The sequence below is a fragment of the Pristis pectinata genome, chromosome 26, assembly GCF_009764475.1.
Source record: "Pristis pectinata isolate sPriPec2 chromosome 26, sPriPec2.1.pri, whole genome shotgun sequence".
NCBI lineage: Eukaryota > Metazoa > Chordata > Chondrichthyes > Rhinopristiformes > Pristidae > Pristis > Pristis pectinata.
The window spans coordinates 12,393,126-12,411,118 of NC_067430.1; the positions used below are offsets into that span (position 1 = coordinate 12,393,126).

At 45.1% G+C, this 17,993-nt stretch overlaps 1 protein-coding gene across 1 annotated transcript; it reads left to right on the forward strand.

The window, feature by feature from the left end:
* The first annotated feature begins 96 nt into the window (after positions 1-96).
* Positions 97-11,644, forward strand: cfap107 (cilia and flagella associated protein 107). The gene is made up of 4 exons (XM_052039617.1): positions 97-1,324; positions 4,010-4,120; positions 6,573-6,747; positions 11,308-11,644. The coding sequence occupies exons 1-4, from the start codon at positions 1,184-1,186 to the stop codon at positions 11,457-11,459; spliced, it is 579 nt and encodes a 192-aa protein (XP_051895577.1). The 5' UTR covers positions 97-1,183; the 3' UTR covers positions 11,460-11,644.
* The last annotated feature ends 6,349 nt before the right edge of the window (positions 11,645-17,993 follow it).

A 17,993-nucleotide genomic window follows, 5' to 3' on the forward strand; every position in this document is an offset into this window, starting at 1 on the left:
CTTCTTGGGTGGAACCTAATTAAATGCCTCTGGAAATACACTATATCTATATAGAAACCAACTGTAGGCACTGCTTTTCCTGCCCTATCAGTGACCTCCTCAGAAAATTCAACGGGTTACATCTAACATGACCCACCTTTAACAAGCTTGTGTTGGTTTCTGATTAGCCCTCCCCTGTTCTACCCCAGACCCAGGGGCAACATAAGGAGGGCAACAAAACTTGATCCTAGATAGGAAATTGAAGAGCTACACTACAGGAGCCAACAGCTTCTCCTCAAGGAATAATGTCTCAAATGGGACATTACACAGTTGTTTAAAATACTTATTGAGATACGGAAAGAAAACCCATTTTCACAAAGTTGCTGAAAACCTCTGTCAGGTGATGGAAGGACTTGAACTGGATTTGTAAATTGACCATTACTGAGCTGATTTTAATCAGAATGGTGATAAAGGGGAGAGGGAAGGGAGAAGGGATGAACTGCTTTCAGATTCTGTTGATACTCAAGATCAAGGCTCCCAGATTGAGAATGGGCAGTCAGCAGAGGAGATGCTGTGTCCCAGGAGGCAGGTCTATAAAGATGGAATTCACCCATCCCATATCCCAGCAGAGAGGCACTGAACGAGAAACCGGGACAAGAAATAGTCAAAGGGCTGGTATAATCTCAACTCCAGGATAGAAAGGAGGCTGGGGTAATTTCTCCTCCAGGATGGGGAATAGAGGGGAGACCAGTGTAATCTTACCTCCAGGATAGGGAATAGAGGGGAGACCTGTGTAATCTTACCTCCAGGACCGGGACTTTATCGCTACGCATCCTCAGCAACTTCAGCCGAACAGGAGCGAACCCCAATCCCAAATCCGCTGTCACTTCACCGCTGCTGAGCGAGGTGTCTCGTCTACTCGGGCTCTCCGGATTTAGGCTTCCAAACAGAGTGCTTCATACGATTGCAATTGGAAATCAAAGTAACGTCCTTGAACCGGAGTGAGGAATAAAGTGGGGAAGAAAGGCAGACCATTGATAAGATGGTCAGGACGGCCAGGATTTGCCATTTGTGAAGTGTTGCTGAAGCCAGTCTCCATGGAAACGGTAAACAAAGTGGGTGAAAATGATACACTGTGTGTGATACTTTCCAAGTGACACTGACAGGGATACACGTGCGTCCGAGCCGACACACAACGCCGGACATGACGGACCCGGCGACTTGCCCTCGAACTCTTGAAGACCGGTTTGCCCCCGACCCGTTGCTAACAGCGCCCAGCTGGAGAATCCAGCAACGCTATCAGAACAAGGTGCTGGTCGGCAACTGGGCGGAGGAAAGGTTGAAGGTAAGAGGGTGGATTCGCAGGGGCTGGAACCAGCCATCACACTGGGAGGCTGATAGGAGTCACTGGGACCGATGTCAACTGTTGTAAGGGACAGGGAACAAAATTCTACTTTTCCTTTAGCTCTGTTGTCTTTATTTGCCCACTTTATGAGCTTTGCTCCCTTAGCCCTATTGGAAAAGGACATAATAAGAGACAATTATTCCCCGGACCACTGCTACATCCTCTATGGGTGTGTGCCACCTGCAAGTGCAATTCCCCTAGGTTCCCCCAAACTCCAAGTCCTTCACCGCGGAGACAGACAATGGTCATAGATGGATGGTTCTGCAGGTTCCTCTCCAATTTATCCACCATCCCATCTTGGAAATACATCACAGTTCCTTCATCATGGCTGGGTTTGGATCCTGGAACCGCCCGCCCACGAGCACCTTCACCAGGTTGAAGGCAGTGGTTCACCCTCCCCTTCCCAAGGGCAATTAAGGATGAGAAATGTTGGGCCTGCCAATGAACAAAGCAAAACACAATAGGGGCTGGACATCTTGTAACCAACCTTGTGCTGTGAGCCCAGTCAGGTATGTATTCGATAGCAAGGGTCCAGTGAGACCGAGTTGAATTCTATCTTCTCATCTTCATCATCTCTGGATGGTTGGGAGCACGAGTTCCCATTCTGTTCACCAATAAATAGTGTAGTTGTGCATTTGAACATCACTGAGTAAAAAAGACCATGCAGAAAACACTCAGTGGGTCAGGCAGTGTGTGTGAAAAGGTCAAACACCATTGGGCTGCCTTACTAAAAAAAACTTTTCTGAACCATTCAGATATCAGGCCAACAAGCACTCTGCAGTGCAGTGAGTTCATGTAAGCCAGTCAGCTCTCAGTAGAATCTAAAAGATGTGTGACCTGTTACTGTTGTAATTTTTTATTAGCATTGGGCAGGGGAAGCTGTCGCTATTCCAGTGTTGCAATGGGATCTCTATCACAGACCTGAGCATTCAGCTGGGGTATCTGTTTATCACTCTATCCCAAGGACATCTAGTGATTCGGTATTTCACTAATGCAGCAGGCCAGGCACTCAGACTTCCTTGGTGCAGAAGGCTCAGGTTTTACCAATGTTTAACTTACTTTGCTGCCAGTTAGTTAATATTAATGCTGGGGCATAAACACATTCCATTTTGGACATACAGTAGCAGCAATAAATACTTCCAGATTAGTTGTGGAGTAAAACTCCTCTACACTTTCCCATTGTACTTCCATCAGGTAAAATTGAAGAATATGGTCAACTCTCTCTTTAGACGGCTGGTGTCAAAGTTTGTTTGACAATACTCCTGTGAAGCTCCTTGAGACTATGTAACTTTCCATAGTAAAGCTGCAAGAGTATAGCGTGCAATTCTGGTCACCTCGCTATAGGAAGGATGTCGAGGCTTTAGAGAGGGTGCAGAGGAGGTTTACTAGGATGCTGCCTGGATTAGAGGGCATGTGCTATCAGGAGAGGCTGGACAAACTTGGGCTCTTTTCCCTGGAGCAGTGGAGGCTGAGGGGTGATCTGTTGGAAGGGCGTAGAATTATGAGGGGCATAGATAGGGTGGACAAGCGATATATTTTCCCATTATTGAGCGATCCAATACCAGTGGGCATACATTTAAGATGAGAGGGGGTAGGTTCAGAACAGATGTGAGGGGCATGTTTTTTACTCAGAGAGTGGTGGATGCCTGAAATGCGTTGCCTGATAGGGTGGTGGAGGCAAATTCATTGGGGCCATTTAAGAGGGGCTTGGATGGGTACATGAATGAGAGGAAAATGGAGGGATATGGACATTCTGTAGGTAGGAGGGATTAGCTATGTCAGCACAATATTGTGGGCTGAAGGGCCTGTTCTGTGCTGTACTGTTCTATGTTCTATGTGATTGAGAGATACCAAGACATCAGGATCACTGTCTAATGTGCATGTACCTTTGGCTGACGTCTTGTCCCTGAGGTATAAAGTTCTACACTACAAAGTCACCATTCTTTTTGCAAGATCTAGAAGCCATCCTAGGTTGAACAGCATCACAGCCAAATGGCAGGATGCCCCAGACTATAACTGGAGCAGTCTCATTGAAAGTTTTGAACCTCCTGAACCAATCGGTACTGAGAGTAGTTGTGGAATATGCACCAGCACTTTTGCTTGACTCTGCCTGGAAATCTATTGTGCCACCCCTGCCAATACCAACAAAGACACAAGTGCAGTTGGACACACTTAAAAATAATTATTATGCATTCTCAGAGGGTGGGCATCATCAGCAACACTGACATGTATTGCCCATCCCCAGTTGCCCTTGAGAAGGTGGTGGTGAGCTGCCTTCTTGGGTCACTGCAGGTGCTCCCACAGGGCTGTTGGGATGAAGATCCAGGATTTTGACCTTGTGAGATTAAAGCGATTATTATAAGCCCAGCTCAGGCCTGTCACTTGGAGGGGGTTGGAGGTGGTGGTGTTCACACACAGCTTGCTGCCTTTGTCGTGTTACGTGGGGGAAGTCATGTGCACTGGAGGTGTTATCAAAGGAGCTTGGGCAAATTGATACAGTGATTCCCATGGAAGTGAAGGGAATGGATATGTATTGTAGTGGACAAGGTGCCAATAAAGTGGGCAGTGTTGCCACTTGTTCCCTTCCAATGAAAATCCCACATGTATTTCTTTTGATTCTTGCAGTTCATCAAGGGGACTTGCTTTGGGACCACCACGTACCGAGCCGACTACAAGCCATACCCATTCGTCTCGCCAGACATCAAAGAGAAGATTTTGATACAGCAAAAACACAAGGTGAGAAGGGCAAGAGCGCCAGGTCGGTGGAGAAGGATGGCCCTGCTTTTTCTGATCCCTGATAATTGTATTTCTTACAGAATGGTTCCTGAGGGTGTGGGTCCTGTTCATATTGAGAAGTTGTAGATTAGGAAACTACAATCTTCTGTCCTTGGGATGCCTGAGAAATCAAGCTGTGTCTTTCATCTGACGCTGAAGGCTGACTGGTGGTACCACTCTGCCTGAAACTCCCTGACTGACTGACTGACAAAGATGTCCGAGTGGTGGGGTGGGATTATCCCATACATCCTCCCCTGCTCCTTTGAGGGGCTGGAGTGACTACTCATGCTTTTACTCACTGGGCCCCAGCGGATCACTGCTACCTCCCCTTAAACAGTGCAGTCCCACAGGGTGATTGGCTGAGTTTCCAGCAGCGTGTGCTTTGTAGCGACCAGAAGCCTTTGACCTTTTCCTGGACTAGGGTATTGATGGCAATTGGGAGCACCTGAGAAAGTGTCGAGATTGGTTGATAAGATAAGATGTCTTTATTAGTCAGATGTACATCGAAACAAACAGTGAAATGCATCTTTTGTGTACTGGCAGCAGCCCGCAAGTGTCGCCATGCTTCCAGCGCCAAATTGCATTCCCACAACTTCCTAACCCGTATGTCTTTGGAATGTGGGAGGAAACAGGAGAACCCGGAGGAAATCCACGCAGACACGGGGAGAACGTACAAACATACTGCAGCACACACACTGGGAAATTAAAGGAAGGTTTATTTACTTCCCTTTCAGGTGGTACTTCTACCCATCTAGGCATTGGCACTGCTCGGAATGGTTACCAGCTGGTGAGATTAGATACAGAGTGCCACACTATACCACTGCTGACAACAAGGCTCCATAATTTACAGCTTTAATTAGCCCAGCACGTTACATTTCTGCCATGGACTCTGCATCCATGCTCTTGTTACTTATTGGTCCACTCACTGGTCAAAGCTATTAGATTAATGTTAATCACCATCATGGTCTGTCACAAAGGGGAAAATCTGTGAGATGTCTCCTGGCAAATTTGGTTGCAAGATGGGCCAGGAATAAGGTTGGGTCCAGAATGCCAACCTTCCCAGCAAGGTTCGATGGCATCCACCAACCTCAAACGTTGTCTCCTAATGTCCTGTGATTGTCCCCCAGCTGCCTCTTGGGGGTTTCCTCATCCACGATCTGCTCAGATATCAGCAGTCAGCTTCCCCAATGTGAGGAGGTGGTCCAGAATGCTGGTGATTGCGGGATGGACCTGCCAAGACTACCCAAGCTTGGCTGCTCATTGATTGGTCTTGGAGACCAATGATCAGGCTCTCTGACCCTCTCCACCTGCCCATCACCCATTCACTCCTCCCACTGGTTCTTCTCCCCAACTCCCTCCATGCTCCACCATCTTCTCCTATCAGACTCCATCATCTTTAGCCCTTTATCATTTCCACCTATCACCTCCCAGCTTATGACACCATTTCCACTCTCCTCCCTCCCTCATCTGCCTATCACCCCCCCTCACCTGGATCCACTTATCACCCGCCAGCTCTTGCTCCACCCCTCCCTTCCACCTTTTTATACTGGCCATCTCCCCTTTTTCTTTCCAGTCCAGGTGAAGGGTCTCAAACCGAAACGTCAACTGTCCATTTCCCTCAATAGATGCTGCCTGGCCCGTTGTGTATCACTCCAATGGTCAGGCTGCAGGATACCTCAGGCGGTGAGCCAGGTAAAGTGGTGGGCAAACTACACCCTAGCATGGGCAGCTTCTGCCATAGTCACATGTAGTGCACACTGGAGTCTTTGTACCCTGATTGCCACCAGCCTTACTTAAACTAGTGAATGTCTTCTGATATACTTTAAAACAGTTCAATGAGCATCAATATTATCTCCATATTTGTGTGGTGATGTACTGGTGTTCTGAAGCTGCCATTATGTAACACGCCAATACAGTCAAGGTGAAGTCACAAGCTGGCGGTGAGTGAAACAAACTCTGAAAGACAGTCAGCTTTAGGGAAACACCTTCAGCCACCATGCCAAGGTGACCCCTGAACTGGTGCACCAGAGTTGTCTCTCCCCAGTCAACACCCTGACAGGGGTGGGAAGCTGCTGGAAGTTGATTTTTCTGGTTGCATAGCTAATGAGCAAGTCTTTGAGGGAATCACAATGGAATGGCAATTGTTGGTCAGCCATTGACCAACCACAATGGTTGATCAGCCACACTATTAACCTTTGAATGGGCAAAGAATTCAATAAACCAATGGAACTGTTGATATAAATGGATGGAATCCTGGAATCAGTCCTTAAAATATCATTTAAAAACTCTGGAATCCCTAATCCAAGGATGGGATTTAACTTACTCAGTTACTATAAAACGAGGTGTCTGATTATGTTTTCTCTCAAGCTGTCATTGAACAAAAAGATAACCTAAATAATTTGGCTGTTTTTAGGGTGTACCTCTTTCAGTATTATTTTCTCATCATGACATTCCACGCTCCTGGTATCTTGTAAGTCATTATGATGAAGTTTTCAATAGACGTCCAAACCCGTGTTTGCCTCCACTTCGGGAATGGGATAAGAGAAAATTGGTCTGGCTCCCAGAACGAACAGATCACCCACTAATAGGTATGTATTTTAATACGTATGTACAAATCTCCTGAGTTTTTTCCTCTCTCCCCTGCTGATAATTGGCTAGAAAATGGATTGCATGGTGTTGACTTTTGAAACACTACAGGAGTGAAAATCAAAGTCTTCCTCAGCAAGTCACGACAAAGTAACTGATCTCCTAGAATTGGACAGTTTGGGAAATTCATCCCAGTGTTTTGTGTCAGGATGTACATCAAATGATTAGCACTCTGTGAGCATGGACAGAATGAAACTATTCCTTGAGCAACCCTTATTTTGAACCTTTTGCCAGGAGAAATTGGGTCATGTGGTTCAGCTCTCCACAATGCTTTAGCCACTGGTAGGAAAACCTGATCCCTTTGTTCCCCATTCACTCCAGCTGTGTGATTTAAAGGCTCACTCACACCATTGATCATCTGGAACACTCTGGAGGCAGGTTGCTTATTCGGGAGGGTGCTGCCGTAAACCACACTTTGGATGAGGTGTGCCAATGATGCAACTTATACGTTCTTGATATTGGTGTTTCAGTGCTGGTGAGTGACGTGTTGTATGAGCTGGAGAACAGGTTCTGGAGGTGGGGTAGATATGCACACACCACATACCCAAGAATGTTCAGAGAGCTCACTCCCGTCTCCAGCTCTCCAAAGAACAATGGAATCCCATGTCCCATTCCCCTCTCCTTACTTTGCTGCACCCCTGCAACTTACTCCCTCTCACATGCCCACCAATGTCCCTTTTACTACCTGCTGATTGTCAATCTGAAAATGAACCATATATCCTGACTGTTTTCTCTTAATTTGCCATTTCCCCATCCATGCTGATATATTAACCCCTTTCTGCTGTGTCAATCTCTGAAAAATTTTGTGCTTCAATCATATCACCTCACATTCTTCTAGATCCGAAAGAGTAAGGGACTAGTCTGCTTAAGCTTCGTCATAGGTTAACCCACTATCACAGGACTCAATCTGGTGAACCTTCACTGCACTCCTTCTATCACAAGTTTATCCTTCCTTAGGTAAGGGGAACAGATCTTTAAACAATATTCCAGATGTGGTCTCACCAGCACCATGTATAATTGGAGCAAGACAACTTCTCTCGTGTACTCAAATCCTCTTGCAATAGATGTCAAAATACCATTTGCCTTCCTAATCACTTGTCAAATCTGTATGTAAGCTTTCAGTGATTCCTATACAAGAACACCCAGCTCCCTCTGAACACCAACGCTTTTAATCTCTCACCAGTTACAAACGTAATCTGTCTTTCTAATTTTCTACCAAAGTGAAGAACCTCACATTCTCCCATGTGGCATGTCCTTGCCCGTTCCCTGAGATTGTGTCTATCCCCTGAAACCTCTGAATTCCTACTCACAGCCAACACTGCCACCTAGCTTTGAATCTTATATAGAGGCTGTCATTCTATGACTCCCAGCTACAAACTGTGTGGCTGGCACACAAGTTTCCCTTTGCCTTCATGTTGACTGCATTCCACTAGCGCCAGCATTCCCTCCAGGTGGTTTCCCTTGAACCTTCTCTCATTAGTCCCTGTGACACTAATATTATAGCTGGTGCTTTGTGATGTCAGCTGCAAGGACGTGCTGCCCCTGCCTCTCCCTCCTTCATCTCAGCTTGTTCAGGTTCTCTCTTTCTCGAACTGTCCCCATTAATCCATCAACTACTTATCTCAATGGCAACCCTGGTCTCACCCCATCAGAGATATCCCCTTTGTTCTATCCATCCCCTGGCACAATGTCTCTGTAGCTTAAAACCAACTTGTTTTCTCTCTTTCCTAGTCTTCGACGTGAAACATTAACTCTGTTTCTCTGTCCACAGACACTGTCTGGCCTGCTGAGTGTTTCCAGCATTTTCTGTTTTTATTTCAGATTTCCAGCACCTGCAGCTTTTTTTATTTTCATTTATTCCAGAAAATAACACAGTTAGTTAGTCCAGTGCACCTGCTGCCATGATCCTGCATTAACTGACGACAGGATTCCACTCTGCTTAACTTGCCATGTACTCACCATTACCTTCTCAGGTGATACCAGCAGAACTGCAACACCATCCCACACCAGTACCCTGTCCCTGCTCAGGAACATGACTCAGCTGAGGTAAAGGAGGGAGAGGCAGGGGCAGCACGTCCTTGCACCTGACTTCACAAAGCACCAGCTCCAATATTAGTGTCACAGGGACTAATGAGAGCAGGTTCAAGGGAAACCACCTGGAGGGAATGCTGGCGCTAGTGGAATGCAGTCAACATGAAGGCAAAGGGAAACTGGTGTGCCAGCTACACAGTTTGTAGCTGGGAGTCATAGAATGACAGCCTCCATGTAAGATTCAAAGCTAGGTGGCAGTGTTGGCTGTGAGTAGGAATTCAGAGGTTTCAGGGGATAGACACAATCTCAGGGAACGGGCAAGGATATGCCACATGGAATATAATGTGGAAGAATATGAGGTTATCCACTTTGGTAGAAAGATCAGAAAGGGAGATTATATTTGTAAATGGTGAGAGATCAACGGTGCTGGTGTTCAGATGGAGTGTTCTTGTATAGGAATCAGTGAATATAAACATGCAGGTTCAACAAGCGACTAGGAAGACTAATTGTATGATGACCTGTATTGCAAGAGGATTTGATTATAAGAGTGGAGTTGTCTTACATGGTGCTGGTGAGATCATATTTTGAATATTATATACAGATCTGCTTATACACAGAAGGATACACTGGAGCTCAAGGAATTGCAGTGAAGGTTAACTAGATTGATACCTGGGATACCTGGTTAATACAACAAAAGGTTAATTAGAATAGTCCTATACTCTCATGAGCTTAGAAGAATGTGAACTGATCTGACTAAAATATGCAAAATTCTTAAGGGGTTGACAGGATAGAGGTGGGGGGAAGGGGTATCGTATCAGCATGGATCAGGGAGAGGTAAATAAGAGAAACAGTGTCAGGTTAAATGGATCATTTTCAGATTGGCAGAAGTAAGTTGGAAAAGAATAAAAGGACACGTGGGAGGGAATAGGTTGTGGGGTACAGGGAAATAAGTAAAGTGGGAATCTCTCTGCGGAGGGCTGGAGAGGAGAGCGAGATCCCTGAACATTCGTGGCTATGTGGCCTGTGCATATCTACCCCACCTCCGATACCTGTCCTCTGGCTCGTACTATACACCGCTGACCCACACTGGAACCCCCATGTCTAGTGGTCAGTAGCAAAAGCCTCTTAAGTAGGCAGGTTGCCGAAATGATTGTCATTGGTGTGGGTAGCCCTTCAAATGATGCAGATGGAGTGAATGGGGTGCAAGGGGAACATTCTTCCTGGTGAGTGGCTAGAACATCTGTAGGTTGGAACTACATGACCAATTTCTCCTGGCAAAAGGCTCAAAATGAGGGCTGACCACTTATAAATCTTTGATACTGCCTCAGTTTTTCTCACCCCATTAGCACAGCCTAAATGCTGGGTATGTCTGTAGGCCTGCACTGTACAATTTATGCACTCTTTCGTTTGTGTCTTCTAATTGCCCACATTTTATAGCTTTAGTTCGTCTCTCTTTCTGACTGCCCCAATTAACCCATCAACCAGATGATTTCTACGACTTATCCCCACGGCAATCCTGGCCTCACCCTTTCAGAGAAATTGCTGTTGACCTATCTATCACTCCTCTACCCTCTTTGCAACTTAAAATTGACCCATCTTCCCTCTTTCCCACTTGTAGGAAAGGTTAACATTTCTCTATTCACAGACGCTGCCCAACAACATTTTCTGATGCTATTTTAGATTTTCAGCGTCTGCAGTTTTTTGCATTGAAATTCCCATGCATGGTGCAATGTTCTTACGAACTACACAATGATTGTTATCCAAAACCTAAAATCTTTGTGCCTGTCTCTAGTGCAAGGCCCATTTTATTACACATGATACTTTTGGGAGATGTAAATGGCAGAACATCAGAACCTTGGGCCTTATATCAAAGTGGCATTGAAGAATTTTTAGCCCATCAACTTCCGTCGGGGTGCAGGTCATTGGGCATAAGAAGCTCTCTAGGACCTTGCTCATTTGGTTACTCAACCATCAGCAGTATCCTCCACCACAAAGTAGGGTGTTGTAACAGAGCCAGACATCACTTGCCACTTCCAGCAGAGCTCACTACATGATGATCTGAGAACCCTGACAGATTTTCCTCCCTCCGTCCCTGGGTTGGTCAGACACCACTTTGGCGAACCAGCTGAGACTAGTGAACTTAGCACAGGACAGAGGTTAAATGTGGGACTGACCATCTGCTTGGCATCATCCCCAATTTTCTTCACCCTTCTGCTGGCAGCAATACCTACAGCTGCCTAGGCATGAAGTTCTGAAGTTCCCTCTCTAAACCTCTCCACTCTCTGCCTTCCTTTCAGATAAGCCATATAAACCATTACTTTGTTCCAGCTTTTGCTCACCTGTCTGAACATCTCAACCAGCTCAATACCAGTTTTGTATGATAGCACTCATGGGACTTTTATTATACTGGAGGTGCTATATAAACGTAAGCTGCTGAAACAGAGGTTGATTTCACAGTTGCTTTCTTTCAGCTCCACCCACTAATTTTGGCCTCTTGGAAGAGAAGATAGCAAAACTGAATAAACGGAGGCAGCACCATTACACAATGTACCAGACTATCTACAACATCTCCTATGGACCTGATTCTATTACCCCACAAAAGCCTGTGAGCAGCCAACAATAAACTATGATGCTCATCCCAAAAATTTACTCCAATTATCCTAAGCAAGCCCAGAACAATGGCAGAATTCAACTGCAAAACAATTGCATGTAAAATCTTGGAGACACTGTATTAGATGGACCTTGACCATGATAGAATGACCTTGTGAAGGAAATTCATGAACAGCTATCAACAAAATGTGTCTTGAAAAAAATAACCAGTAACAAAACTGTTGCCTTTTGGGAAGTGTGCTGTGTGTGTTTGTATTTCTGTCCCTGAATTTGGAAGGGGATGTGGTATTATAGGAATCCTTTTCATCCCTCTCTCATTTTCCTCCCTCTGCTCACAAATATGCTGACTCCTGAGGGGGTGTGAGAGGGTGGATGTGGGATGTTTCCTCTTGAGGGTACATTTACATTTAGGGGTTACTGTTCAAAAAAAAGGTCACCCATTTAAGACAGAGATAGGACAAAATATTTTCTCACAGAGCGTCATGAGTCTTTGGAAATCTCTTCCTCTTCCTCAAAGGGTGGAGGAAACAGAGTCACAGAATATTTTTAAGACAGAGATGGATAAGCAAGAGGTTGAAAGGTTACTGGAGGTAGCAGGGATGTGGAGCTGAGGTCACAGCTATATCAGCCATAACCTTATTGAATGGTGGAGGAGGCTCAAAGGGTTGAGTGTTCTTAATTTATATGTTCATGTGGAGACACAGGAGACTGCAGATGCTGGAACCTGGAACCATAAACAAACTGCTAGAGGAACTGAAAGGCTCTTAGACAGGCACGTGAACATGCAGAGAATGGAGGAATATGGACAGATATGTGCAGGCAGAAGGGGTTAGTTTAATTAAGCATCATTAGCTTAATTAGTTTGGCACAACATTGTGAGCCAAAGGGCCTGTTCCTGTGCTGTACTGTTCTGTGTTAACTCAGTGGGAGAAGCAGTATCTGTGGAGGCAGAGGGATAGTCAATGTTTTGATCCAGGCCCTACATCAGAACTGAGAGTGTAGAGGGGAGATAGTACAAGGAGGTGAGAGGGAGGGGTGAGGCAGGGGCTGGCAGGCGATAGGTGGAACCAGGTGAGGAGAGAGATGATGGGCAGGTGGAGGAGGGAGAGGGGTGGAGTTGGGAGACAGTGGCTGGTGGGTGATAGGTAGAAACAGATGAGAGAAAAAAAGGGGGCAGATGGACCCAGGTGGGAGGAAGCTGATTGGAGGTAGAGGCAGAGGTTGGATGGTGATACGTGGAACCATCTAAGGGAGGAGTGATCGGCAGATGGAACTAATTGAGGGAGGGGGAATGAAACTGGTAAAAGTGGGGGGGGGCTGCAGGAAGGTTGGAAAAAGTGAGGTGAGAGAACCTGGATGGATCAGGAGAGAGAAAGGAATCCAGGGGGTTTAGGTTATCTGAAATGTTCGTACGTTCGGTATCTTGTCCAGCAACCATTCCTTGTGGGAAAACCTACCTGGTGGGTATTCAGGGGGTGTTGCAGGACTGAGTCAGTGAGTGGAAAATAGTGCAGCTGCAGCGCACTCTCCTGATCACCATCCATGTTGTTTGGGTTGTTTGAAGCCAGGAGTACGTTTATGGTCCAATAACTATCCATTGCTCACAGTTACCATAAATGGCAGAACCTTCAGCCAGCATTACCCTTCCCTTTGGAATTTTAGCCAAAACCCATGTCTTCCCAGCTTCAATACTATTTTTGCAATTTACACCTTGAATGAAACCTTCAGTCATCTGCGCTAACACAATCTGAACAATTGTCTTATGCTGGATTATTTTGCTGTAGTGAAGGTGTCTACCAGATGTTGGTTGTTAATGTGTAAGGTGCTTTACAAAAGTAAGATCCAAACCAAGCTCATCTGTTAATGAAAGTTATGTGCAAATGAAATACTGGACGATGGTACATACACCTCACTCAATTTAATAGCCTCTATTTTTTCCCTTCAGAAATTGACAAACGTAGTATGTTTTCTTCTTCTTTCTCACATTTTTGTTGTGAGATGCTGGTTTACATTATTCTTACAAATCAGGTCGGTCTCCTGTCTCACCACTCCCCCTCTCCTCTATACTAGCCACCTCCCCTCTCTGCTCTCAGTCCTGATGGAGGGTTTCGACCTGAAACGTCGACAATTCCTCCCCCCCCCCACCCCACAGATGCTGCTCGACCTGCTGAGTTCCTCCATCAGATTGTTTGTTGATCCTTACATCTGTTCATCAAAGATATCTAGTTGAACATTGAATTCTCCCACTTTAAGTAATCCCCCCAAACCCCCACCCACATCCCCACCCCCCAAACATACCTCTTCTTTTCTTCCCTTTCCTAGCCTCTCTTTTCTACCCTTTTTTTCCTCCTTACCTTTGACCCGTCCCCCGGTGGATCTGCTCTCCCCTCCTCCCCCGCACCTGCCTATCACTATCTCTTACCTGCATCTACCTATCACCACCTTGTGTCCACCCCGCCTCCCCTCTTTTGTCCACCTATCACTGCTCTGTTTCCCCCCCCCCCCCCTATATATTGGGCTTCCCCTTTTCCTATCTTCAGTCCTGAGGAAGGGTCCTGACCTGAAATATTGACTGCCTGCTTTTGTCCACGGATGCTGCCTGGCCTGCTGAGTTCCTCCAGCATCATAGTGTTTTTCACAAAGATATCTAGTTACTGGTCAATGCAGATGACAAGCTCAGGAATCCATAGCAACAAAGAAAGTCATATATATTAAATGGTGACCTCTATGTGGAATCCCATTTCCACATAAAACTGGTGTTGTAATTACCAAAAGGCATGACTTACTGTATCATTTCCATGAGAATCAGACTGAAACTGAAAAAAATATGCTCAACATGATTTCAGCATTGTGTAACCCACCCACAGGGAGTCAGGTCTGTGTTAAAGAGATATCTTTATTAGTCACATGTACATGGAACCACATAGTGAAATGCATCTTTTGCGTAGAGTGCTCTGGGGGCAGCTCGCAAGTGTTGCCACGCTTCCGGCGCCAACATAGCATGCCCACGACTTTCTAACCCGTACGTCTTCGGAATGTGGAAGGAAACCGGAGCACCCGGAGGAAACCCACGCAGACACGGGGAGAGAAGGTTGAGCTTATTGGCCATAGTCATTAAAACAAATCTGAAAAAGACTTGACTGAATGGCCTGATTATGCTTGAGAAGGAAAAGGCTTTTCTTCTCCTTTAACACTTGGAAGGAAAGCAAAGAAAAATCTTTGTCTCCTCAACCAGTGTGGGACAGAACTGAGCATCAGCATCGATAATTAGAGAGGATTAAGCAACATAATGTTAAAACAGGGAATCTGGAAAGAATGTTGGAAAAAAGCATTTTAATCTCGATGGACTGTGGGGGCTGCCGGATGCATGGAAGATTGTAACTTTAATAAAAAACCTTGCATTTCCAGAGCCTTTCAGATCCCTTTCAGAGTGTGCCAAAGCACTTACAATAAAGTACTTTAGAAGTGTAGTCACTGTTGTGAGATAGGAAATGAGACAGTTTGTGCAGTACGAGCTCTCACCAACAGCAATGTAATAATGACTGGATAATGATCAACATGATAATTTCAGTACAGTTGATTGAAGGATAAGTGATTAGCTGGTCCCCAGGAACAACTCCCTTGATCTTCAAAATGCAACCTCGGTACACAATCAAGCTTTGGAACAGCAGGGAAGAAAATTAAGGGCTGAAATGTTAGGCAAAGTAAACCAGACAAGAGAATCCCTCAGGTGACGAAGGAAACAATTAGACACACTGCTTCACTGAATTTATTGAAGCTGCTGCATCTGATAATTACATTGTAAAATATACACCTTTGATGATGACGGGGATTTAAAGAAAAGCAATAATGGTTTTGCATCATATAGCTGGTTTCTCAAATGTTAGAGTAATATGAAAGTTAAGCCACAAAGACCAGCTCATGTGGTGATATCAGGAATCCTCATTCTCACTCAGAACAAAGATCCAGAACAACATGAACTAATATAAAAGGATTCCATTCAAAATTCCCTTGATTTACTGTAAGAGGTGAGATGCTGGGAAGAGAATAATGAATCATCCACGAGCAGATCGGTGTAAGAAGCCATTTTTGTTGTTTGTGCACTTGTACCAGAGTGTGTTGTTAATTATAGTTAATAATTACACTACTAGTTAATAATACAATAGTTAGTAATAACAACATTAGAGTGTGTGGTTGATAATAGGATCTCAACAGATTAATCTCTCCAAGTGCTCTGAAGATTTCTTGCATTAGCTTTCTTAAAGGCGTCCATTTGGCATTTTATGCCATCCTCACCCACTCCATGTCCATTAATGTGATTGATTCTAACTTATTCTCCTCAATGCTGAGGCGATAAGGAAAAAGCGATAAGGAATAGGGCCAATAAACACTGTCATTGTCAGTGACATCCACAGTCTGTGAACAGATTTTAAAGAAGAAACTGCACAGAGTTGCAGATCAAGCAGTAAAATACTCTTTCTGTGCAACACTAGCTATTACAGGAATGCTTAAGATCACCACCTACTTTAAGATCAGTGTATAAAATGCCTTGTCAGCTACTTGAACAGAAGTGTTAACTAATGTTAAGATAAGTGGGTTAACACCCCCATCAAAACAATACAGAGAAGAAATTGAGACAAGCATATTAACTATTAATTAGGCAGCATTGCAAAAGATGTTACGTTACAGCACCGCTCTGTGATTACAATTGCTCCCATTAGAGGGAGCTAACCATACATCTATTTAATTTTAATTGCCTGGAAATTTAATTAAATGAAAGTTCTTGTTCAGCATTTCACAACGGAAATGAGCGAAAATATTTTGTATCATCTGGAAAATTGGACTGGGTACTTCTTATTGTGAGTGATCCTTGCTGAAGGGGCATTGTGAGGGACCAGGTTGTCCTGGAGCGTGCCAGTTGTTGGAGAGCAGTTGTTTTCTTCTCAAAACGGGAGACTTCCTGGTAAATAAATTAATATAGAAAACACTGGCCAGCAGGTTAGGCAGCTTCTGTGGCCTTTCAAAGAGATAAAACAAAGTGAAAGGAAGAGGGGCAGTGAGAGAATGCAAAAGGGAGGATCGGTGATAGAGCTGATAGCAGGAAATGAAACAGAGTAAGCAGACAAGTGAAAGATTGTGGTAAAGATATGAATGAAAGATAAGGTAGAAAGACAAGACTTACTGACCTTTATACTTGGGCCTTCTCACCCTCTCACCTCCAGTACTGTGTTATACCTCCAATCTCCTGACCTGTAGCCCATTCCTGCAGTACATGCAGACAACCCCTCCACTCCCTGATGTGCTGCTGGTCCCCTGAATGCTGGAATGCCTGTCCCAGTGATCCCTCATTGTGACATTCCCCTTGCCGGCCAGGATCCTAATCACTCAGCTCTAGGGCTGTCCCCAGAACCACACATGCCCATCCAAACCCTTTCCTTCCTCCAGCCCTACCTGTAAACAAGGATGCCAGGGCGTCAGTGGGTGGCACTATGGCATGGCAGTCAGTGTTGCTACTGCACAGCTCCAGTGACCCGCGTTCCATCCAGACTTCCTTTCCCGTCTATGTGGAGTTTGCACATTCTCCCCCTTTCACCAAGGGTGCTCCTATTTCCTCCCACATCCCAAAGACATGCTGGCTGGTATATTAACTGGCCATTGTAAAGTACCTCTGGCATAGGTGAGTGGCTGGAGAATCAGGGGAAGTTGCTGGGCATATCAGAGCCAATAGGTTACATGGAAATAAATGGGGGAATGTGACTGATAGGAAAGGTCTGAGAGCTGTCATAGACTCAATGGGCTGAACGGCCTCCTTTTATCTCATAAGAAAATAAAGATATGGGATAGGTGGAAGTAACTCCCTGGTCCACGGTTGTTCTGAGCTTGACTGCGGTCCCTGGAATTTGAACTTGGTTGCCTTCCAATCAGGGAAGGAACAAGAGGATATGAGCAGGTGTTTTAAGTTCAATTATAGCCAGAGAGAAGGAGAGAATTTAAGACATGACAGAGTAAGAAAACACAGGAAAACACTGATAGTGTCAGAGGCAGAGTGAGTACAGAGAACAAAGTAATGAAGGGAGGAGGATGAGAAAATTATTGCAAAAAAGAAATTAAGGAGAAAGAAAAAGGAAAAAAAAGAAACAGATGCCCTCACTGTTTCTGTAGGCCTGGACTGAACACAGTAGGAAGACCCCAGGTTTAGTTCCCAGTCTATTGTTCTCAACTTCTCAGTCACCACAGCATTTGATTTGTAGTCACTGAGGTGAAGGAGAGGAAGTTAGCCAGGGGACTATTCATTGAGGTTAGCGCCCTCTGCTCACTGAACTAGAGTGGACATGACAGTTGGTCATCAAATGCAGCAGAAGGTTACAAGTGCCGAGAGAAATGCATCCAGTTGGAGTCAACTTGTTCCAAGAAGGAAGGTGCCGCAGAGTAAAGGTTTGGGTCAGGAAGGAGAGGTCGTTGCTCAACATTTAATGAAAGCGCAGGACATCTCCAGCAACATCATTAAAGCCAACAATCATAAACTGGACACCAGGAGAATAGTAGA